Source organism: Amblyraja radiata, chromosome 12, assembly GCF_010909765.2.
Source record: "Amblyraja radiata isolate CabotCenter1 chromosome 12, sAmbRad1.1.pri, whole genome shotgun sequence".
Lineage (NCBI taxonomy): Eukaryota > Metazoa > Chordata > Chondrichthyes > Rajiformes > Rajidae > Amblyraja > Amblyraja radiata.
Window position 1 is genome coordinate 34,274,557 of NC_045967.1, and position 24,995 is coordinate 34,299,551.

The window sequence follows — 24,995 nt, forward strand, 5'->3', positions numbered from 1 at the left end:
ATCTGTGCCATAATTGGTCCTGAGTATTGCATCAACATTGAAAAATACATTCTCTCTCATTTCAAAGAAGAGAAGAAAAATGGTTTAATTTTATCACAACGTAATAACGTGGAAAGTTTTACTCTTGCTTATGTTTCCAGGAAAAGTATAAACAAAAAATAAAGAATACTTTTATCGTCTTGTTACAAATTAAAAAAATCTTTCTAATATCTGATGTACAGCTTGTATTTATAGCAATTAGGTGTGTATCTTCAGAAATGTCCAAAGGTTTTCTGCAAAGCTCTGTAAGCCTAACTGGTGAATATTTTGCATAAGAGTCCATCTTTTTGACAGGGCAAATCTTCTGCGCATTACTCCAGCCTGGTCTTGCGATGACGCAGAATCTCCTCGACTGGAATCTGTCCCAGATCCGGCTCACCGCCCCCTTGTGCCTGCAACCAGAATTAATTCTAGATACATATTGTCTCATTTCCTATGTGCCTACAATTGCATGAAATTCTTCTACTCAACTCACTGGAAATTACAGACTATGGGGCTTTCTTGCAGTTTTGTTAAAAATGTAACAACCACAGTCCACCTCTGTACCCATGGCATGATGCTTTCTGGATAAGGGGGAATTAAAATTGCTTCTTGCTTATGACTGTACTACTTAGAGAAGTATCATGACCTTTGTGCATGACCCCCACACACAACTGACTGACTTCATCCACTTCACCACCAACTTCCATCCGGCACTCCAATACACCTGGACCATTTCCGACACTTCCCTACCATTCCTTGACCTCACCATCTCCATCGCAGGGGACAGATTTCTGACCAACATACACTACAAACCAACTGACTCACATGGCTGTTCCATTGAAGAAGGGTTTCGGCCCGAAACGTCGCCTATTTCCTTCGCTCCATAGATGCTGCTGCACCCGCTGAGTTTCCCCAGCAATTTTGTGTACCTTTGACTCACATGGCTATCTGGACTACACGTCTTCCCACCCTGCCCCCTGTAAAGACTCCATCCCCTACTCCCAATTCTTACGCCTACGCCGCATCTACTCCCAGGATGAGACGTTCCACACCAGGGCATCGGAAATGTCCTCGTTCTTCAGGGAACGGGGATTCCCCTCCGCCACCATAGATGAGGCTCGCACCAGGGTCTCATCCATACCCCGCAACACTGCTCTCTCTCCCCATCCCCGCACACGCAACAAGGGCAGAGTCCCCCTAGTCCTCACCTTTCACCCCACCAGCCGGCAAATACAACAAATAATCCTCCGCCATTTCCGCCACCTCCAACGTGACCCCACCACTCGCCACATCTTCCCATCTCCCCCTATGTCTGCCTTCCGCAAAGACCGCTCCCTCCGCAACTCCCTTGTCAATTCTTCCCTTCCCTCCCGTACCACCCCCTCCCCGGGCACTTTCCATTGCAACCGCAAGAAATGCAACACCTGTCCCTTCACCTCCCCCCTCGACTCCATTCAAGGACCCAAGCAGTCGTTCCAGGTGCGACAAAGGTTCACCTGTATCTCCTCCAACCTCATCTACTGCATCCGCTGCTCTAGATGTCAGCTGATTTACATCGGGGAGACTATGCGGAGGTTGGGCGATTGTTTCGCCGAACACCTCCGCTCAGTCCGCAATAACCTACCTGAACTCCCGGTGGCTCAGCACTTCAACTCCCCCTCCCATTCCCAATCCGACCTCTCTGTCCTGGGTCTCCTCCATTGCCAGAGTGAGCAACACCGGAAATTGGAGGAACAGCACCTCATATTCCGCCTGGGTTGCTTGCGTCCGGATGGCATGAACGTTGAATTCTCCCAGTTTTGCTAGCCCTTGCTGTCTCCTCCCCTTCCTTAACCCTCGAGCTGTCTCCTCCCATCCCCCTGCCTTTGGGCTCCTCCCCCTCCCTTTTTCCTTCCTTCTCCCCCCCACCCCCCAACAGTCTGAAGAAGGGTTTCGGCCCGAAACGTCGCCTATTTGCTTCGCTCCATAGATGCTGCTGCACCCGGAGTTTCTCCAGCATTTTTGTGTACCCATGACCTTTGTGCATAATAGTTTTCTTAAATCACAACTGGCATTTAGTTTCTTGTTAACTCTCTCGTCAGGGTCAGAGGTTTATGGCTTCTATGACAAATGTTGGGACTGGAGCACATTTTAGTGCAGCATTGAGCTAATGGTGCTCTAATGTTGATGAACTTGTACAGGTCCTCCCCACGTTAGAACAGAGTTCCAATCCTGAGAACATTTTTTAATTAAAAAAATAAACCAGAAAAAAAAAATATACAAAACAAAAACTGCAAAAACCCTTCATAGATTTTCAGTGTAGTGTCATACTCAGTGATGTTTGCACTTTTCTGTAAGGAAAACACCCTTGCCACTCATGTGGCTCCCTGGGATGATATCCCCGCCCTTTGTCCGTGGGGTTTCCTCATCGGACTCTGCCCCTCAATGTCTGGCAGCGGAGACCTTAGATAGTGGTCCTCCTCTACAGAGCCTGTGTTGTCTGCACCAAACTTCAGTATGTCCTTCAGCCCGTACTCTTGAAATCTGGAATGGGCAGTTGGTAAATGTTTTGGGCAGACTAAAGTGCATCTTCCAGCAGCACTTGATGTCTGTCTCAAAATGTGTCCCTAGGAATAGCCTGTAAATCAGAGAGTCCTCTGTTAGGGAGCTGTTCAGGATGAACTGTAACAAAGACCCTTACAGCCTTCTCCAGACCCTCACGCAAATTCACACTCTGCGAAGATATCAATAACACTCTCCATCGTAGCTATCCTCTCAACAGTGCGTTTGCTGGAATCAAAGAGCATGTATATACCTTTTCACAGTGCAAGAAATAGCATCAAGGGGTACATTGTATTATCACAATGTACATGTCCAAGTTTATCTGTATCAGGCACACAAAGGACCTAGAACCAAGCTTTTTGTGATCTAAAAGTTTTAGTTTACTTCATTGTCAAGTGTACGGAGGTATAGTGAAAAGCTTTTTGGTGTGTGCTTTCCAGTCAGCGGAAAGACTATACATGATTACAATCAAGCCGTCCACAACGTACGGATATAGGATAAAGGGAATTACGTTTAGTGCAAGTTAAAGTCCAGAAAGGTCCAATTAAAGATAGACTGAGGGTCTCTAATGAGTTAGATGGTAGCTCAACAGCGGTCTCTAGTTGGTGATACATAAAAACCTGAAGCAACTTGAATCAATTTTCAAACAATGGTTCTTTAGCTGCCCTGTTGGCTGTGCTACTGTGGCTAGTGATTTAGAAACCTGTTCCCCTCAACAACGTGGTGCTGGATAATGTTATGGCTAAAAACTAATGAATATTTTAATTTAAAAAAAATAATAATCTACATATTTTGAAATTCCAACCTGTGCAGATATTTCCAAATCTGCTTTCATTTCTCTCAGGGCACTTTGTTTTCTCATCCCATTAGTCTCCTCTTCATTAACTTGTTGAACATGTGAAGGGTTACCTGAGAATATAAGTCATAAATATTAATCATTAACAAATACAGTCCAAGCTAGGTTGGAAGCATGGCAGAATTGCATTAAGGAATCTAATATTTGAACTAGTCTATAAACTAGATACCACCAGCCAACATATTTCAAGTTGCAATCCAATTTTCAGCTTAAAAGATTAGCCGGAAGACAGACTCCCTATGGATCTGAGGCACTCTCACAGTTGAGGGGAGATCAAAAACCACAGGAGCATTCTCTTTTTCAGCATTTCTCTTGAGAAAAGAGTAACTGGGTTCTTGAAGCGGGTTATTTGCAACGACCTTTTACAAATTGAGGTGAACAGCCTGAAGGATGGTTGGACATCCCTCAGTGGCTGCAATGCTTTGCTGGAAACTGCAATAATGTTTTTATCTTTTCCAATGCATTATACTTTCTCTGCTTAGTTGTCTCCTCTCCATTGCACATAAGACTCTCACAAACCTTCAATTCCAAAGATCCCGGGACAACTGCAGTAACTCAAAACGTTGGAGGTCCAGACACTGTGTAGTAATCAGGTGGTTATCGGGGTTCAGTCAGATTGAAATTCCACTCCAGAGACTTGAATAGGTAATATAAACTGCAAAGTTAGAGGTGCCACCTCAAAGTAAGGATCCGATGTCTGATTTCTTTCAGGCAGTTATGGGACTATTTTGAAAAAAAAACTAGTCAAGGTATGTACCTCTGTCCAAGATTGCTAAACAGAACACATTCTGTTTATATTGCTGAAAGGAATCTCACTGTACTCAAACTCTTTTCAAAATGGGCTGGCTCTACCATAGCCCACTGGAAGTTACTGCCTTGTTATGAATGTAGGCTTTTCCGGCAGAACTTTGCTGATCACCTAACTGGCCCTATGCCACTGAAGTCCCAATGGAGTCAGAAGGACCATTGGGAGCTCTGCGGTTATCTCCCAGTTCTGAAAAGTCTTGCATCCTGCTGAACTCTAGCACTGACACAAGTTGTTATGCTTGGACCTCAGCCATATAGGTGAAAGTGAGTGACTGATCTGCCTTAATGTAAAAATGATGCAGCATTCCAATAAATGATTACCTGGTGTAATAGACAGTCAGGTTATTTCTGAATGAGGCTAATAATTTATATAAGATGGCCCCATGTGTTCCATTTGTCTGCATATAAACCATTTCTCCAGCCCTCCTGATCTGCAACTTTTCCAATCCTCTCCATCCCATGCCATCTCCAGCCTTTCCGACATTCAACCTCTCCCCAGCCTTTGCCAACTCATCATCTCCAGTCTTTTCCAAGCATTCTCCCCAGATCTAGGGAAACTCGGAGAAAGGTCAATAGCTTAAACTTGCTGAAAATCCCAAAATGTAAGTAAAAAAACTGCAGATGCCAAAGACCTGAAATAAAAACAGAAAGTGCTGGAAACACTCAGCAGGTCAAGCTGTATATGTGGAAAGGGAAGCACTTGAATACAAGAGAGAATAGGAGCAGGTGTAGGCCACCCAGGGCCTTGCCTGCACTGCTAACCAGCAGCCGTCCGTTTAATTCACTTTTTTTTTGTAGTTCTGGTGAGTCCTGTGTTTTGTTTGTGGGAGAAATAGACTTTTTAATGTGGGGGGAAGGGGGTAACTATATTTCTAGGTCCCTACCTGGTCGGTGAGGCAGCTTTTTCTCCGGGCTGCCTCGTCGACCCGACCTCGTGGCCTACCAGCGGGTGTGGAGCGCCGTTTCCTGGTGGGGACCGCCCAGCACCTCGGCTTCGGTGGCGGCACAGCGCTGGAGCGCTATCGCGGAGCGGAGCGGGCGATGCCTTGCCTGGGTCGCCGCGCTGGATCGACGCGCTGGAGCTGTGACCGCCGAGTTCAACACCTCCGGGCTGCAGGTCTGCGGAGCGGAGCGGGCAGCGCCGACTTCAACATCGGGAGCCTGTGAGCTCCAAACCGGCGCGGACTTGTCGGCTTCGGAAGCCGCGGTCTCCGGTAAGGAAGCGGCCGTTCCAGGTGGCCCAGCCGCTGAGAGGACTCTCCCGACAGCACCCGGCGAGAACGGCCAGGAACATCGGGCCTCCGTAGAGGCAATAGCGGAGGCCTCAATAGGCCTGACTTTGGGAGAACTGGGGATGGGGACTAGACATTGTGCCTTCCCTCACAGTGGTAGCCATTGTGGGGGGATGATTTTTGTGTGTAAGTGATTATTTTAGTTTGTGTCCAAGATGGCTGTCGGAAAGGGAGAGTGGACGCTGGCGCGGTTTAGCTGCCGCTGCTCTCTCTTCACATTGTGTTTTTGATTTTTTTGTCTTTGGATCGAATTCTGTCTTTAATTTGTGTATTGGTGATGTCTTTATTATTTATTTTACTCCGATTATATGTTTTTTACTCTTGTTAAATTCTGTAAGGTGTCCTTGAGACTTTTGAAAGGCGCCCATAAATAAAATTTATTATTATTATTATTATTCAGTATGATCATAGCTGATCTACCCCAGACATCCACTCCTCCTCTGTGTCATATTCTCATGATCACATTCTCAATCTCCTGACCTTACAAAAATATATCTACCTCTACTTTAAATACTTGGCATTTCATCTGGGGTAGAGAATTACAGACCTTTACTTTCTCTGCAAGAACAGTTAACACTTCAGGTCCGGGACCCTTCGTCAGAACATGTACTTAATGGTCAGGTGGGAGACCCATCACCTCTAGTGGGACATTATGCTTCGGAACTCATTACAAGAAGTTGAAGCTTGGTGATCATTGGAAGGCCATAAAAATAGTGATTGTACCTAATATTCACTGGGTGTTAAGTATTCTGGGACATCCTAAGATTGTGAAAAGCAATATATTAATACAGACTCATTTTAGTTTTTTTAATTTTTCGTTTTAGAGTTACAGCATGGAAACAGGCCTTTCGGCCCACCGAGTCCGCACTGACCAGCGATGCCCGCACATTAACACTACCCTACACAAACTAGGGGCAATTGTACATTTTTATACCAAGCCAATTAACACACCTGGCAGAGGTTATGGTGAGAAGGCAGGAGAATGGGATTAGGAGGGAGAGATAGATCAGCTATGATTGAATGGTGGAGTAGACTTGATGGGCTGGATGGCCTAATTCTGCTCCTATCACATGATATTATGATCTTATGAACCTACAAACCTGACGTCTTAGGGGTGTGGGAGGAAACAGAAGATCTCAGAGAAAACCCATGCAGGTCACGGGGAGGAAGTACAAACTCTGTACAGACAAGCACTTGTAGTCAGGGTCTCTAGCGCTGTAAGGCAGTAGCTCCACCACAACGCCATCGTGTCGTTCTTTATCTGACTGATTTATTCCCACCAGGGAAGCATTCCAACAGACTACAATTAGCTCCCATCAATAATCCTACTTAAACTTCCAGTTTCCATACTAATAGAGATCACTCTCTATTTGACAGTAAGGTCTCTTTCAAATGGAAAGTAATGCATCACTAATTTTTTATGAAGTGGTAGGCTTACTAGGCTTACCTTTCCACATCTTGGAACGTCGTGCAAAGGTTATCAAAATCAACATGTGACTCTGGCATGCTAAACAATACATCCCTTTTACCATTAATATTATTGAGGTTACCTGACTCTTTTGTAACCAGTTTTTCTTCATCACCAAACTGCACATCATCTGTCTTCTTGTAGTAATAATTATCAGGGTGCCCAAACCGCTGTGAAAACAATTGACAGAATACAACACATCAGGATAAAATGCAGCAGAGAAGCTTACAGCATCGCGCATAACACAGGCAGGAGACACAACACAACACAACAGAAAGTAGGTAGATCAACACAATAGAAAAGAGAGCTATAGTTACAAGGGAACAAACAATATAGAATAGGAACATAACAGTATATCATTCTTACTCCATTCTTTATATTTATTGTGAAATAATATTATTTAGTAAGTAAGTAAGTTTTATTTATATAGCATGTTTTAAGTCAACTCGCATTGACACCAAAGTGCTTTGCATAAAATAGATAATAAGATTCCATACAAACCATAGAAAAAGGTTAAAATTTTTTTTTTTTTGAACAAACTTACCACATTTGGCCAATATAAGCTGATGAATAAGATAACTGGAAGGGCAACTGTGAATATGTAGACTCCCCAGAGCCACGGACGCTTGTCTGCTGCCATAAAGAGCTGCATAATTAAACCAGGCTGTAGACAATGGTAAACAATAGCAATTGTCAGTCAATGATGAGAAAACATAGTCATTCATGCTCAAAAACAACTAAATAAAACCACAGCAGTGACATGAAAACACATCAAGACTAGGTCTGCCACACGATGGCACCGTTGGACAAATGACAGAGTAAATTTTCCTTTTTGGCAGAACAGAGCTTCCAAATGTGCATCCTGCCATTATATTTAGTACAGCCATTCATGCCAAAGGGCCTATTCCTGTGTTGTACTATATGTTCTATTAACTCTGATTGGTTGTGATAATGACCAACATGAATTGATTTCAACTCCAGTATTTGAAGGAATACTATAAACAGGTAACCTGAAGGATATACATTTTGATAGCAGAACGGAAGGACATGAAAGAATGGAGTTCACATATTCAAAGGCCATTCATATTTTACTTTATCTTATCATCTTATTTTGGTGCGACCTCTTGCACTTGAGGCTAGATCATTCATGGTCCTGAAGCATTTTTTAAATAATGGGAGACTGGATAATTGCTGCTGTTCAGAAATCTGTGTGCCTTTGTGCACACATCACACAAAATTAATTTGCAGGTATAGCAAGTAATTGGGATGGTAAATAATATGTTGCCCTTTATTGTAAGTGGTTAATATATAGGGATCTGGTTAGACTGTAGCTGGAATATCATGCACAGGTTTCTTCTCCCTTCCCCAGGAAGAATATATTTACAATTGACGGAATGCAACAAAAGTTCTTGGGCTTGATTCTTGGGAGGAAGGACGATTGACACATGAGAAGAAGTTACGCAGACTGAACCCACACTCTCCAGAGTTTAGAAAAAAAAAAGTGATCATAGCGAGACGTACAACATTCTTACGGGGCTTCACTGGATAAATGTAGGTATAATGTTTTCCCTTTGCTGTGTATACAGAACCAGAGATAATGATTTAATGAAGGTAAGAGCTTGGCCATTCAGGACCAAATGACAAGATATTTCTTCACCCACAGGGTAGCATATTTTTGGCATTCTCTACCTAGGAGGGCAATGGACCTTCAGTTACTGAGAATATTTTAGTTAGATTGCTTTTAGATATTATAGGAAACAAGGGATGTGTGGTCTACAGGAAAGTAGTTTTGAGGTTAAGAAAGATGATGGTACTTGGGGCTAAATAAAAGACTGCATGGTTGATTCTTGCTTCTGTTGCTTATGGCCAACTACAGGAGTATAATAACATGATTGATGGAATCAACAACCTGTAGAGTCTGAAACGTAAGCAGGGATTCAACCTGATGTATCACACCGAGCCATACACCGCTTGCTCAAGCCTTCTTCAGCACACAGCACCTCACATCCACTTACTTTGCAGATACACCCACCCTTTGCTCCAAGTACATCCCTATTTGATCGACACAAAATGCTGGAGTAACTCTGCGGGTCAGACAGCATCTCTGGAGAAAAAGGATGGGTGAATGGTTCGGGTCCAGACCTTTCCGGTGCTTGGATAAACCAGCATCTATAGTTCTTTGTTTCTACATCCCTATTTGTCCATCCAGCACTGGCAATGTTTTTTTTAATGTTGTGCCCCATAGTTGCTCTTCAACAAGCCCTCAACTGAAAACCACAGCGATTCCTCTGAACTCCGCTATGGGTTGGCTGTTGATGAAGGACAACAGACCCTCTCCATTTACCTGATGACGGAATTAAAAACAATACAGGCAGATGGCTACAGTTCTCATGTTGACCTGGAGAAACTTAGCGGGTGAGGCAGCATATATGGAGAGAAGGAATAGGCGACTTTACGGGTCGAGACCCTTCATCAGTCATCAAGTCATCGTACTTGATATCCCATGTATCTAAATTGAAGCTCAGAAGTTTGGTCCTTAAAAGTGAGGCTAGTTACAGTAGGGTGAAGTGGTGGGGATAGATTTGAGAAACTAGATAGGCAGGTGGCATATGGAAACAATACAATACTGAGGGAATCCTGGGGACCAATGTGTGATACTGCTGGTGCATTGGCTGCATTACATTCTTTCACCTCTCTCATATCTGAGAATTGTCTCAAAAGAATCTGAGAAATGTTGTACAGCTCATTACATCACCACCACTTCTCTGAGACTCTGCCTGGTTCATTCTGATGGGCACCTCCGGATTTGCCTGGACATCATCTGCGTGCAGATAGTGTACATGTGTATTTGCTTCTGGATCTTGTTGCTTGGGCTCCTTGCACGTATTAAATGCCATGTTTGAAGTATGCATGTTACTGAGCAGATGGCCAATGTAAGATCAAATAGGGTGAAGTACTTCAGAACAGTAAATCTCCGCTATCCTGGCACCCTCAGGACATTGGTAGTGCTGGACTGGCAGAATGTCTGACCCAGCAGCTGTTACTCCTATTAATAACCAAAATGATTTTAAATCCGCTTCTTTTTAAGATGTTACACAGCAGTACAATAAAGTTTCTCGTGAACCCGGTGAGTTTAAAAACAGAGCAGGAAACAGGGCTCTGGTATTTTTAACTGGAGCATGGAAAGATTGCTCCAGTTAGTTTAAGGGAGAGTGGACAACAGGACCCCATATGTTTAAAGGAAGCACGGGAGCATGGGTCCCCAAGGATTTCAATGGAGCATGGGAAACAACCCCCTGGTGAGTCTAAAGGAAATGCGGGAAATGGACCCAGTGAGCCAGATGTTAAACCATAAGTGTTTCTGTACAATAAGATATTGGATTAACATAATTTTACTGTACTAAAGCAACCACTGCAGCTGCCTGAGAATTACTGCAAGCTTAAAACATACTTTTACATTTGTGCTCCATTGATAGAGTGGTAGCTCTTGTTGTTGATGAACACTCTAGAGAGCATTAATAACCTTATGCTTGCAATCAAAAACACCCGGCTGCTCCGGGAATCTGGTACATGTATGTCCAATGGTCTGTTCGAATGGCAAAACTACTTCACCCTCAGTAATAATCAGTACGGGAGCACCTCAAGGCTGCGTGCTCAGCCCCCTGCTCTACTCACTCTATACTCATGATGGTGTAGCCGGAATGTAGATGTAGTCGAACTCCATTTTCAAGTTCGCTGACGACACCACCGTTGTGGGACGAATTACAGATGGCGATGAGACAGAGTATAGAAGTGAGATCAACCGACTGACCAAATGGTGCCAGCATAACAACCTGGCTCTCAATATCAGCAAAACCAAAGAACTGATTGTGGACTTTGGAAGAGGAAGGTTGAGGACCTACAATCCTGTTTACATCAATGGGACGATGGTGGAGAGAGTCAAAAACTTCAAATTCCTGGGCGTACATATTTCCAACCATCTTTCCTGGATCCAGCACACTGATGCAATTATAAAGAAAGCACATCAGCACCTCTATTTCCTGACACGGTTACAGAGATTCGGTATGTCAAAGAGGATTCTCTTGAAATTCGACAGGCGCACAGTAGAGAGCATACTGACTGGTTGCATCGCAGCCTAGTTCGGCAACTTGAACGTCCAGGAGCGGAAAAGACTGCAAAAAGTTGTAAACACTGCCCAATCCATCACCGGCTCTGAACTCCCCACCATCGAAGGGATTTATCGGAGTCGCTGCCTCAAAAAGGCAGCTAACATCATCAGAGACCCACACCACCCTGGTCACACACTCATCTCACCATTGGGAAGAAGGTACAGGAGCATGAGAATCCAGGTTTAGGAACAGCTTCTTCCCTACAACCATCAGGCTATCCTTATATAACTATAAAGCTCTGATCTTGTATGTGGATGTGTGTGTGTGCGTGTGTGTGTGCGTGTGTGTGTGTATTTATTTGTTTGAGTGTTGTCATATCTTCTCGAAAAAACGACGCGCTAATGGTAAAAATTTCACATATTCCGATAGAGATTTATGCCCTGAAGTCAAAAATTGCCTTATCTGAAAATTTCATGCATTATTTCTCGAGTTATTAATCAAAATGTTCAAGAATCTGAAATAACTTTGAAAATAAAACCTAACGGCTTTGGCTGATGACGTCACAATGGCTCCGCGTGCCGCGTCGGTGCTGCGAGTGACGCCCCCCCCCCCGCGAGCTGCTCGTCCCGCTCCCCTCCTCTCTCTTTCCCCCTCCTCTCTCTCCTCCCTCCTTTCTCCCCCCCTCCTCTCTCCCCCCTCCCCCTCTCCCCCTCCCCCTCTCTCTGTCCCTCCCCCTCTCTCTGTCCCTACCCCTCTCTCTCTGTCTCTGCCCCTCTCTGTCTGTCTGCCTCTCTCTCTCTCTGTCTCTGCCCCTCTCTCTCTGTCTATGCCCCTCTCGCTCTGTCTCTGCCCCCTCTCTCTCTGCCCTCTCTCTCTACCTCCCCCTCTCTAGATGTGCCTGCGAGTTGGGGGCTATGCGTGAGTGGATAGGGCAGGGATGGGGTAAAAGGAGCGAATGAATAATATTAATATAATATTAAGGGAGGTGGTTAGTTCGTGTGTGTGTGTGTGGGGGGGGGGGGGGGGGGGGGGGGGGTTAGTGTGTGTGTGACGCCTTGGGCCGCCCCCCCCCCCCCCCGCAACCGCCGTCGGGTCCCACTTGCTCTAGTTAAACACTAAAACCTCATAAGCTATGAACTACAATGGACTCCAATAGACTTTTATTATTATTGTCTGTTATTGTCTATTATTATCAGTCTGTGGAATTCTCTGCCTCAGAGGGTGGTGGAGGCAGGTTCTCTGGCTGCTTTCAAGAGAGAGCTAGATAGGGCTCTTAAAAATAGCGGAGTCAGGGGATATGGGGAGAAGACAAGAACAGGGTACTGATTGGGGATGATCAGCCATGATCACATTAAATGGGGGTGTTGGCTCCAGGGGCCGAATGGCCGACTCCTGCACCTATTGTCTATTGTCTATTGTTGCACTGTTATTGTTTGTTTTTTTTAGTTTTGTTATATTATTTATTATGAATACATATTCTGTTATGCTGCAGCAAGTAATAATTTAATTGTTCTATCTGGGACATATGACAATAAAACACTCTTGACTCTTTTGACTGACTAGCTCCATTGTCAGAAGAGTTACATAGTTGTCCACCCAGAAAAATAATCCACCAAATCATCAGTCCTATGCATCTATGTGTCACTGTTAGCAAGGGACTGTAAATGTATCTGGCAAAACCTGGAAGCACTCATGGAAGATGAGGCCAAGGATGTAGTTGACATTTTCCACACATTTTGCTTCTACTGTCTGCCATCACCATAAACCCTGATGAGTTGAGGAAGCCCATCCTCAGTTTAATCTGCATACACCAAGTATAGTTTCCCTGCAAGCTGGGCCGCACTGCTAATATATGCGGGGCTGCAGGTTTGTAAAAGGCAGCTTGATGTTCTCAGGTTTCTGCTCTTGCTGGTGGATTTCCTGCTAAGGCAACATCTGCTGGTAATGACATAGCTCCTGCTGCTAGTGTAGCCCCTGCTGGTAATGGCATTGCTGCTGCAGATCCTGCCAGTGCTGGAGGCACCTTTCCTTGTGCTGCTGGAGTTGCTGCCCTCCGTGTCCACATCTGAGGCCAAATGCACAGCAGCATAGGCAGCACCCAATCTAATCTGACAGGTCGGATCTCCAAAGTGCAAAGCAAATATGCAAAGCTCTGAAGTTGCCAAAGTAAGCCCCCGGCATGATTACTGTGAACAAAACCTTCCACACGATAGGCAGGAAAGCAGCAGTGAGCTTTTCCTACTTACTGGCATAATTACCTGTTATTTCTACAAACCTCTCAATTACTGGAGTTTTCCCACTTTATTTTCACTGCTAAATATCAGGAAGCCTAAAAAACCCACAAACCACAGTTAAATTGCACAGGCCTATTACCATTACATGTAATGGAGTGACTGATATTTGGCTTAACATATGATGAGCGTTTGGGACTGTACTTGCTGGAGTTTAGAAGGATGAAGGGGACCCTCATTGAAACCCACCGAATAATGAAGGACTTGGATAGAGTGGATGTGGAGAGGATGTTTCCACTAGTGTGAGAGTCTGGGACTAGAGGTCATAGCCTCAGACCTAAAGGACATTCCTTTAGGAAGGAGATGAGGCGGTATTTACTTAGTCAGAGGGTGGTGAAGCTGTGGAATTATTTGCCACAGAAGGCTGTGGAGGCCGTCAATGGATATTTTTAAGGCAGAGATAGATAGAGTCTTGATTAGTATGGGTGTCAGGGGTCAGGAAGATGGAGTTGAGAGGGAAAGATAGATTTGGCATAATTGAATGGCGGAGTACACTTAATGGACCTAAAAGCCTAATTCTGCTCCTATCACATAATATTGACTCGTTCCTCTTCTTGGTTGTCTCTCCATCACTGCCCAGTTAAAGATGGACGATGATGGTATTGAGTTGGCCTGGTGATCTGAAAATCTTCTCGGTTTTATTCCTATTATCTGGCTGCAACTCTCTCCAACCCTGCACTGCTGATACAAACCTATATAGATCTGTACATTAAAAGTTACCTAATTTCATTCCAGACAAGCTGTAACACAACAAAAGCAGCCTACAGCTCACCTGAACAGGAGCTATGTTTACTTACTTCATCTGCATTGTAGGCTGCTTTTGTTTTTGCCCACGTGTCTTTCACCCATTGCTTGACAACCTCCTCATCGGATGAGACAATAAAATTGTCAAACATAATGTTGGCAGTGAGTGACCAGAGCTCCAGTCCAATTGCACCGATTGAAGTCATTTCAAATGGGTTTGTATCCTCAAAATAGTTTGGATTAGGTATCGTTCGAGGTATCCATGCTCCCTATTGGAACAAAGTTGGAAAAATTAGAACTTTTGCTAACTTAGATTTCTGGATTTGTTACAGCAGAGTGAAGATGTATTGTATATTTTTGAGGATGGGTAGAGGAGTCACTTACTTCATGGTTTATGTATAACATATTGTTTTCAGATTGGAGTGAATGAGAAGCAGTTTATTAAAAGATTGGCTGTTATAGAGAAAAGTACCATCTAAAAATGTACATGGAATATAGGAGAGATTGTAACTGAGTGGCATTTTAAAAGTATATAATTAGAAAATGGATTACATATATTTTTGATATGCTAAAGGACTATATGTTTTGCCCTAATACCAAGTTAGAAGCCAGAAAATATGTCATGAAATTAGGTCATCCAAACTGCTATAATTGCTACTTGTTTCAAAGTAAATGGCAACAAAGTCATTAGTGTGCTCAGTTACAGGGTATGGGTCAGGACTGATGATGAGATCTCACCATGACAGCAGAACCTCTTGGGAGGGGGGGACCTGTTGAAGAAAAAACTCAAGACAAAGTGAAGCGAGGTGATAAAAGTGTTTGGATCTTCTGCAAAGATCTTTCTCCACTGACTGATCAATGGCAACATTGGGCTCACTAAGGTTGTTTTAACTGCTTTAATTCGCCTGCTTTCATTCTTCCATCTCGTTTGGCTTTCTACTCGTTGTTTCCAATTCCATTAGTCTCATTTACTATCTTGTTTGTTGCTATCGTGTTTGTCTGAGCTAATTCGGGTCCCAGGTACCCCGTTTCCCCCACTGTAACACTATGAGCCTATACTTCCACCTTCTTTAGGAAAAAAGTGGTTTCAACCAAAAGATGTGAGAATAATTCTAGTATTTGGCATTTGCATGCTGCGTGACAACAAGATATGTGACAACAATTAACAAAAGTTTTTCATCCAATTTTTTTCAATTGCTCTGCTGAAGAGTTGCCTGGCAGATCCTACAGAATGATTCCATGGGTCTAGCTGTTCAAATGACCATCTCATGTGTGGATTCCCAGTAAAAGTCGCTATAGCCAAAGAAGCTATCTTCACATGAAGCTCATATATGATGATGATTGGGTCGGGTTATAAATTCCCTATTTCAGAGATACCAAGAATAAATGTAACATCCAACTCCAGTCCCCAAGTGTGATCAGTTAATTCATCAGGGGCTGAGAATTAAGCTCCATATCCCCTGGAGACACAAAATATTGCAGATGCTAGAATCTGGACCAAAAACAAACTGCTGGAGTGACTCAGTCAGTCAGGTAGTATCTGTGGAAAGAAAAGAATGGTAGATATTTTGGGATGTGATCCTGCATCTCGTTCATAGATTAATGGGAATAGTTAGAGAATAAATACAGTTACAACCTATAAAATGCAGGACCAATGTAGGGTGTCCGAAACAATGGCATTCCTTTCCCTCCACTGACATTGACTTGTTGAGTTCTTCTCGCAGTTTCTTTTTTTCCTCCATAGCTTGCGTATTTATTCATCACTAACAGGAACGCTACAGACTGTGCAAAGGTTTTAGCTACTGTAAGGAAGATTGCAACACTGGTGAGAATTGTTCCATGCAGTATCAATTTACCTTATATTTGGGATTGTCAATCATTGGTGCCTTCCACTTGCCCCTGTAGTCAGGATTGGCGATTATGGGGTGTGTCCAAGTTCCACAGCCCGCAGTCTTACACAGAGGGTTTGGGATCCTTGGTTCTTCCCATTCACCATCCATTTCTACATCCCTGTATGAAAAATTAAATGATTCTGATAGAAAAGTAATTCCAGAATATAAGAAAAATAACAAAATATTTTACTTGTGAATTCAGGAATTACTTTAAAAAATTAAATCTAACTTTGAACGTTAGAAAGTTATTTTTCTTCATCACGGTGGAGAAAACCTTTGTTAAGAGTTGTCTTAACTGCAATAATGGTTGAAGAGTGCACAAAGATTTCTTAAGCTATTGTATGAGGCATTTATAGGCCAAGAATACTTTGGTAAGGTAATTGATGAGGAATGGATATTTAATCAGAGAACACTATGAAGAGTTTTGTTTGGTGTGTGAAAGAATGTTATATTGAGATGTGTGGCACACAGGAGATGAATATGCATGAGCTTTGCTCATAGAGTCATAGAGTTACACAGTGGAAACAGGCCCTTCGACCCAACGTACACCCCAACCAATATGTCCCGTCTCCACAAGTCCTGCCTGCCTGTGTTTGGCCAATATCCCTCGAAACCTGACCTATCCAGATATCTTTCTAAATGTTTCTTAAACATTTGTGATAATATTTCACGGTATATGACAGTGAAGATTTGGGTATATGAATGTATACACCAATGAAATTGTTGTGTATATCAAGGGCTTGGTGAGGGGACTACAGGTGTCTGGATGAGTTTGTACTTATAAAGCAGCGTTGTGGGAGGGTGAATCATATCCGTAAGCAGCCTGTACTCTTTTTGTGGTCAACTTACCAATCTGAAGGTTTCTTAGATCCAGGATCTGGAATGTATTCTGGTTCCTCATCCAGCCAGTTATCAGGCTTCTCAGCAGTGGGATCTGGGATATTGCGGGGAGCATCCTCATCCCTAAATTACAAAGCATCCCATAGCAGCTGCTCATGTGAATATCTGACATTTGTTCACATTGTAAAATATTCAAAGAACATTAAGGTTTGCAAGCATAATACACCAGTAGGAAGAAATGACTGCATATGAACCCAAAAATACAGGAGCAATTTGAAGTTAGACGGAGAGCCAGTTCTGAAGCAGTTCTGACATTGTAACAGTCGCTAACCTGTATTTTATTCCTTCCCTTCCAGCTTTCTTCCTTCCAATTTCCAGTATTTATGTTAGCAGAGCATGAAATATGATCATTCACATGACGATCTCTATCTGAGATTAGAGACTCCATGGCTATGAAAGTGTACCTTTTTCAGCAAGATCAATCTACTACTGTTAATGCAAATTTGTGTCAATTGAGGAATTACCTTTACTCACTTTATTGCTGATGGAGACATATTTCTCTGCTTATTAGCAGCCAGGGACAGAATTAGCAAGCACTTGGAATGGACTCAACTGATTATAGAAAGTCTATTGGAATTTGTTAAAGAAAGGTCTCGTCCAATTAATTATAGAATTTTTTGATGTGATGGATGAGGGTTGATAATGGAAATATGTTTGATGTGATATATGTGGAATTTCAAAAGGCATTTGCAAGGTGCCACTTAATGGGTTCATCATCACGAACGAAGGCAATGGATTAAAGGGGGTTGCAACAGGATAGAAAATTGGCCAAGTATCAGGAAATAGAATGGTAGTGACACTTTTTTTGTCAAGATAGATTTGTGAAGTGTATTGTGGTTCCAAGGGATCAGTACTAGCATTGCTGCTTTTCTCTAAGCTTATTAATTTAGAATTGGACAAAATTATCAAATTTTGACTAGTGACTGCAAGGCCTGGTGCTGAGATCCCATTTATTTACAATATATATTAACGATTTAGATGATGGAATAAAATGTGACATCTCCAAGTTTGCGAATGACACAAAGCTGGGTGGCAGTGTGAGCTGCGATGAGGATGCTATGAGGCTGCAGGATGACTTGGATAGATTGGGTGAGTGTGCAGATGTAGTATAATGTGGATAAATGTGAGATTACCACTTTGGTGGCAAGAACAAGAAAGCAAATTATTACCTGAATTATGTCAGATTAGGAAAAGGCAGGTGCAATGAGACCTGGGTGTGCTTGTACATCAGTCACTGAAAGTAAGCCTGCAGGTCCAGCAGGCAGTGAAGAAAGCGAATGGCATGTTGGCCTTCATTGCAAGAGAATTTGAGTATAGCAGCAAGTAGGTCCTATTGCACTTGTACAGGGCCCTGGTGAGACCGCACCTGGAGTATTGTGTGCAAGTTTGGTCTCTTAATTTGAGGAAGGACATTATTGCTATTGAGGGAGTGGAGCGTAGGTTCACCAGGTTAATTCCCGGGATGGTGGGACTGACATATGATGAAAGAATGGGTCGACTGGGCTTGTATTCACTGGAATTTAGAAGGATGAGTAGATCTTATAGAAACATATAAAATTCTTAAAGGATTGGTCAGCCTAGATGCAAGACAAATATTCCCGATGTCCAGAACTAGGGGGTCACAGTTTAAGAATAAGTGGTTGGCCATTTAAGACTGAGATGAGTAAAAACTTATTCGCCCAATGAATTTTAGATGATCAGCCATAATCATATTGAATGGCGGTTCGAACCTGGCTGAATGACCTACTGCACCTATTTTTCTATGTTTCTATGATATAAAACATGAGGGCACAGTGAAGTTTCAGGGGGATTGTGATGGACTTTGTGAGATATTAATAGGCAGTGGAATAGAAAGATACTGTAGGTGTCTAAAGAAATTTAATGTTGACAGTGATGTATTTAGCTGGAAAAAAAAAAGGTGTATATGTATAATATATATAACTCACTGGTTGCCTGATCCAAGAAGGAACTTTCTCTATTTTCAGTTGATTGGTGCTGAGGACGGCTGGTTTTTAATGTTAGAGGAAAACTGCTGTATTCCCTGCCGGAGACAAAGTGCTGTAGTAACTCAGAAATGTCTGAGAGTGGACTCAACTGGAGAGATCTCGAAAGAACTGCCAACAACCGTGTGAGGTGGAGGACTTTTGTCAATGGCCTATGCTCCCTAGAGGAGCAAAGGGCTTAAGAAGAAGAAGAAGAAGAAGAACTCAGCGGATTAGGCAGCATCTCTGGAGAAAAGTCCAGACTGGACTGGAGACTATCTGAAGAAGGGTTCCGACCCCAAACTTCCACTATTTCTTTTCTCCAGCGATGCTGCCTGACCCGCTGAGTTATTCCAGCATTTTGTGTCTATCTCTGGTATAAACTAGCGTCTACAGTTCCTTGCTATGAATTTCCTGCTGACCTATTCTCTAAAGTTCGAAGCTGTTCATATCCAATTATGCTCCATAGTATTGGAGTTGATAAATACTCTCTGGATTCTTGGTTGTAACTAAGTTGAAGAAGAAAAGGTGAATACACCTGGACAGAGGACTAAGTGTACAGGTGCTTCTACTTAATCTGGATTGGTTTAATTCTTACCAGTCATTGGGTTTCACTGACTCTGGGTCGGCTATCTGAGGCCTGTCATCCCAGTCTTCAGGTTTTTGATGGCTGGGATCTCCAATCTCTTTGGGAGGGTTGACAGATGGAGTCATGTCATGAAAGAAGCTTCCTTTACTCACAGATATTTCATCAATTCGTATCTCGTAGCTGTTGTCTGGTCTCACAACTAAATCAGTAATTATTTGATTTGTCATAGAAAATAGGAAGAGAGATGAAAGAGAGTGTCAAGTGATTATTTTCAGTACAGCAATTATATTAGAATATACCTATAATGTACGTAAATATGTTACAATATACTAGTGATGCTGAGGTGTGATAAACCTACTCCACAAATCAACAGCTGGATTTTGACATCCACATTTTAAACTAAGTTTACACCAGGAGGACAAGCACCACAGATTGTGCTGAATACAGGGAACCTTGCTCTTCATTTTAATTATTATTTTCACTAACAGTTACATAAGAGAAAATTGACAGATTGCTTAGCTACAGTATATATAAATGTGTATGAATCCAATGAGCTGCATATTCTGTGCCGTTTGATTCGAAAAGCAATTTAGACTGCAAGTTCCACTTTAAACATAACCAATTAAGAGTTCCTCCCCTCTCTTGCAGCTATTTTAGTTTCTGTTAGAATGGTTAAAAAGATCACATTACTCAGTGTGTACAGGTGAGGTCTTTTATCGGTGAAGTAACTTTGGAGGTCCACGTCCGGTTTCCTGGCATGCTTCTCCTCAAATGCACCTGTTACTGGATCCCTATGTCTGAATATGAAGTGCAATTTGTAGTTGTGGCCACACTTGTCTGGTCCAAACATGATGGTGTAAGGGGTTTTGTCAAAGAACTTTTTCTGTGGAAAACAATGTCAGAGTTCATAATGAGCGCAAGAAATTTGTCATCAAAAAGTGATTTACCAATTATTCAGGTTGAGTAGGATCTATCTGCTGAACCATCTTAAACTGTTCAACTGTGTTCTTTTTCTAATGTCAAGCTGTTACTCAACCAGTCCTTAGATGTGGTGACAGGTAGAAATCAATTGGAATCAATGATCAACACAGATGAATATCGAATATAATCATTGATAAAATGAGTTGGACTTTAATAATAACTATTGATTGACAAAGTATTGGAGCAATGGTGAGAAATGACTGACATAGTCAATGGTAATTATCCATTAACTAACAGTCTGGAATCTACCATGATTATTCATTGATGTAATCTGAGATTTATACTAATCCTTAACTTGGCCTGGAAATGATTTGTTAACAGATCATTGGATTTGACAGTAACCACTGACCAGTACAATCTAGAATAAAGGGTGGTGATCAAATGACTTCTAATTGTACTGCTACAAAAACGTGTTAGTTTAATACTGTTATTTGGAGGAAATTTCATGTAAACAATGTCAGTGAAACATTGAAAAAAATGATACTTCTCTTATTAAGTTAACTTTCTTTAATAATGAGGCATTTTGCACTTAAGCACACACAATAGGAATCTGATTCGTATCAAAAGGATGACTTACCAGATCAAGCTGATCATCTTCAGACAGCAACTTCAGATATGCACCCCCACACTGAATCCCATCCTGGAAATGTACTTCATACCTAAAGAATAGAGTGATGGGGGATACCATAGTATAGCTAATTCCAGTGCCAAACTCTATTTGTCCTTTGTTATTCAATGCTCTTTTCCCTATTTCCCATGTTCACTCATTGTCATGGTTAAATGCTCAGCAAGATAGGGAGAGTGTTTGCTCTAAGGATCCTTCCAATGCATCGTTGTTCACCCTGCTAGGAGCTACAAGGGAGAGGTCAACAATAAACCACGCTCATGTTTTTTTTTGTGGCTATCATTGGGGAATGTCCAGTCTCCAGTCCGGTGAATGACAACTACTGGAAACCCAGTGAGAGATTCAATGTCAAAAAGCTGAAGAGAACCAGGAAATGCAGTAGAAGGGAATCAATGAATGATACAATACAGTGTACAATGTGCCTGTGGCAGTTATTTGAAAAAAAATTGTCTCTGTCCCCTGGTCTTTTTCAATATTTTTTCAACCTTTGAAATATTTAGAATATTAGAAATATTTAGGATGAGGGGGATCTTATAGAAACATATAAAATTATAAAAGGACTGGACAAGCTAGATGCAGGAAAAATGTTCCCAATGTGGGGCGAGTCCAGAACCAGGGGCCACTGTCTTAGAATAAAGGGGAGGTCATTTAAGACTGAGGTGAGAAAAAACTTTTTCACACAGAGTTGTGAATTTATGGAATTCTCTGCCGCAGAGGGCAGTGGAGGCCAAGTCAGTGGATGGATTTAAGAGAGAGTTAGATAGAGCTCTAGGGGCTAGTGGAGTCAAGGGATATAGGGAGAAGGCAGGCACGGGTTATTGATAGGGGACGATCAGCCATGATCACAATGAATGGCGGTGCTGGCTCGAAGGGCTTAGAACCGCCAATTGGAAGGTCTCGTTAGATTTAAAAATGAGTTATGAATCAGTTTTATTTAACAACATAATAATGATGAAAGCTCATCTAATGGCAACCATTACAAAAATGAGATCAGTATTGAAAGGTGTGTTTTTACATGAATTTCTGAAGGCCAACATGCAGGTGCAGCAAACAATTAACAGGCCAAATGGTATGCAAGCTCGTATTATGAAAGGATTTAAATGCAGGATAAAGAAGCCTTATTCTAATTGTATTAGGCCTTGATGAGATCTCACCTGGGATATTGCACACAGTTATAGCCTTGTTACCTAAGAAAGGAGGTACTTTCTAAACATCAAGACTTCACTAAAGTGTTTCCAAGAATGGTGGGATTACTATACGGGGGATATTGAGTAGACAGGGCCTGTATTCCCTTGAGTTTAGAGAAGAAATGTCATTAAACACAGGTGTCAGAGGTTTTGGGGAGAAGACAGGAGAATGGGGTTAGGATAGAGATAGAGATCGGCCATGATTGAATGGCAGAGTAGAATTGATGGGCCGAATGGCCTAATTCTGCTCCTATCTCTTATGATCTTAAACGTACAACATTCCTGAAGCGCTTGACTTTCTCATTGTATCCCTGGACTGAGGAATCTAGAACCAGGGGGCATGATTCCAGAATACGTGAAGGTTATTTACATCTGTGGAGTAATCACAACATTAAAATTCTTTCCCAATTCTTTTTTAATTATTTTAATAATGTACTTTATTATTTTTATTAACCAGTCATCTTCCAGTATCATAAAGAGTGATTGAGAAAGATATTAAGGCAAGAGATAACTTACTGAATATCATGAAGATTTTTTTTAGCAAATCAGTGAGAGCAGCAGCGATTTAGAAAGGGTGGGACATACTTGATGAATGTGATTGAATTGTTTGAAGAGGCAAATAAAGTATTGGACAGTGAAATGTTTATTGATGTAACTAATGCAGACTTTCAGAAGGTATTAGATTAAAGTCCTTCAATAAAGATCGTAAGAATTGGATTATAAATCTCTTTAGGAAGTCGAAAGACGAGGAAACAGAGACTATGTTGGTGTTCTTAATAATAGAATGTGTCAATTTGGCAACCATTAGGTTATGCAAAAAGAGCACAACTATCCAGTACACTCAATTTGGATAGGAACCAAGGACATTATTGCTATTGAAGGACATTATTGCTATTGAGGGAGTGCAGCATAGGTTCACCAGGTTAATTCCCGGGATGGCGGGACTGGCGTATGATGAAAGAATGGGTCGACTGGGCTTGTATTCGCTGGAATTTAGAAGGGTGAGAGGGCATCTTATAGAAACATATAAAATTCTTAGAGGATTGGAAAGGGTACATGCAGCAAGAATGTTCCTGATGTTGGGGGAGTCCAGAACCAAGGGTCACAGTTTAAGAATAAGGGGTAGGCCATTTAAGACTGAGATGAGGAAAAACTTTTTCACCCAGCGAGTTGTGAATCTGTGCTATTCTCTGCCACAGAAGGCAGTGGAGGCCAATCCACTGTATGTTTTCAAGAGAGAGTTAGATTTAGCTCTTAGGACTAATGGAATCAAGGGATATGGGAAAAAAGGCGGGACGGGGTACTGATTTTGGATGATCAGCCATGATCATATTGAATGGCAGTGCTGGCTCGAAGGGCCGAATGGCCTACTCCTGCACCTATTTTCTATTTTTCTATGTTAACCGCATATTTTCAATTGACATAAAGATAGGCAGCTTTATAACCAGTGTATAAGTTAGCTGAACTTAGTGCTGGCACAACATTTGACTACTGTGACTGCAGTCTAGGTAGTGAATGGGAGTCATAGCAGTTGGGAGGTCATGTTGCAGCTGTATAAGACGTTGGTGAGACCACATTTAGAATACTGTGTTTAGTTCTGGGTACCATGTTATAGGAAAGATATTGTCAAGCTTGAAAGGGATCAGAAAAGATTTACGAGGATTTTGCCAGGACTAGAGGGTGTGAGCCATAGGGAGAGGTTGAGTAGGCTGGGTCTCTATTCCATGGAGCGCAGGAGGATGAGGGGAGATCTTATAGAAGTATACAAAATCATGAGAGGAATAGATCGGGTATATGCACAGAGTCTTTTGTCCAGAGTAGGGGAATCGAGGACCAGAGGAAATAGGTTCAAGGTGAAGGGGAAAAGATTTAATAGCAATCCGAGGGGTAACCTTTTCACACAAAGGATGGTAGGTATATGGAACAAGCTGCCAGAGGAGGTAGTTGAGGTTGGGACTATCCCATCGTTTAAGAAACAGTTAGACAGGTACATGGATAGGACAGGTTTGGAGGGATATGGACCAAGCGCAAGCAAGTGGGACTAGGGTAGCTGGGTCATTGCTGGCCAGTGTGGGCAAGTTGGGCCGAAGGGCCTGTTTCCACACTGTATCACTCTATGACTCTATCTATAACCAACCCTTCTGATCACTATAGAGAAGAATGTCTGTCTGAACATTTGACAAGGACTGGATTGTGATAAATGTCAGTCTCTATCTGCTGCAGACCAGTGTACGATACAATGTTTTGGCTCAATACGAATGAATGCTTTTTGGATAAATGCACACAATTTGTAAATGAATTCTGAAATCATATGTGGGGTAAAATATATTTGTTAAAATTGGTGAAGATGAAGGTTGTGATTACCCTTGCAAGGATCTTGCAAGACTGAACAGGGTTGATAATGCAGTCTTTAACTTACTTCAGGTTCGAGGGTCAGGTATAACATGGTTAACCTGTGACCTGGTCTGAATTTGATGCATTGAGCATCCTTAAAGCTGGTGTACTGTCCAGATGCAAGACGATTAAATCTACCAACATTATTGTATATCAACCAGTGCAAAGCTCTATAATATGGGCCAGTGCACCTCCATACTGCTTCAGCTGTTCAATTTCTCTATAGCAATATGTGCTTCTTAGGACGACCAATGCAAAAACATTATTATTTTTCCCCTGGTAGTTTTCTTGCACTAAAGGGCCTGTCGCACTTACG

The 24,995-nt window shown here is 42.3% G+C and overlaps 1 protein-coding gene across 9 annotated transcripts in view; it reads right to left on the bottom strand.

Moving 5' to 3' along the window:
* The window catches only part of LOC116979055 (calnexin-like), a 39,476-nt gene that overhangs the window by 5,910 nt on the left and 8,571 nt on the right, over positions 1–24,995 (bottom strand). For 6 of the 9 annotated variants that reach the window (XM_033030474.1, XM_033030472.1, XM_033030473.1 and 3 more), the window contains 8 exons: positions 21,051–21,132; positions 20,183–20,375; positions 19,502–19,691; positions 16,871–16,984; positions 15,986–16,139; positions 14,183–14,398; positions 7,530–7,649; positions 7,073–7,155 (listed from right to left, as the gene is read on the bottom strand). In XM_033030474.1, the coding sequence (XP_032886365.1) occupies positions 7,073–7,155; positions 7,530–7,649; positions 14,183–14,398; positions 15,986–16,139; positions 16,871–16,984; positions 19,502–19,691; positions 20,183–20,375; positions 21,051–21,132 (1,152 nt within the window). Of the gene's footprint in view, positions 1–59; positions 432–2,254; positions 2,639–3,367; positions 3,477–7,055; positions 7,156–7,529; positions 7,650–14,182; positions 14,399–15,985; positions 16,140–16,870; positions 16,985–19,501; positions 19,692–20,182; positions 20,376–21,050; positions 21,133–24,995 lie in introns of those variants that run through there. The other 3 variants (XR_004413622.1, XR_004413623.1, XM_033030475.1) reach the window with 3 other exon arrangements.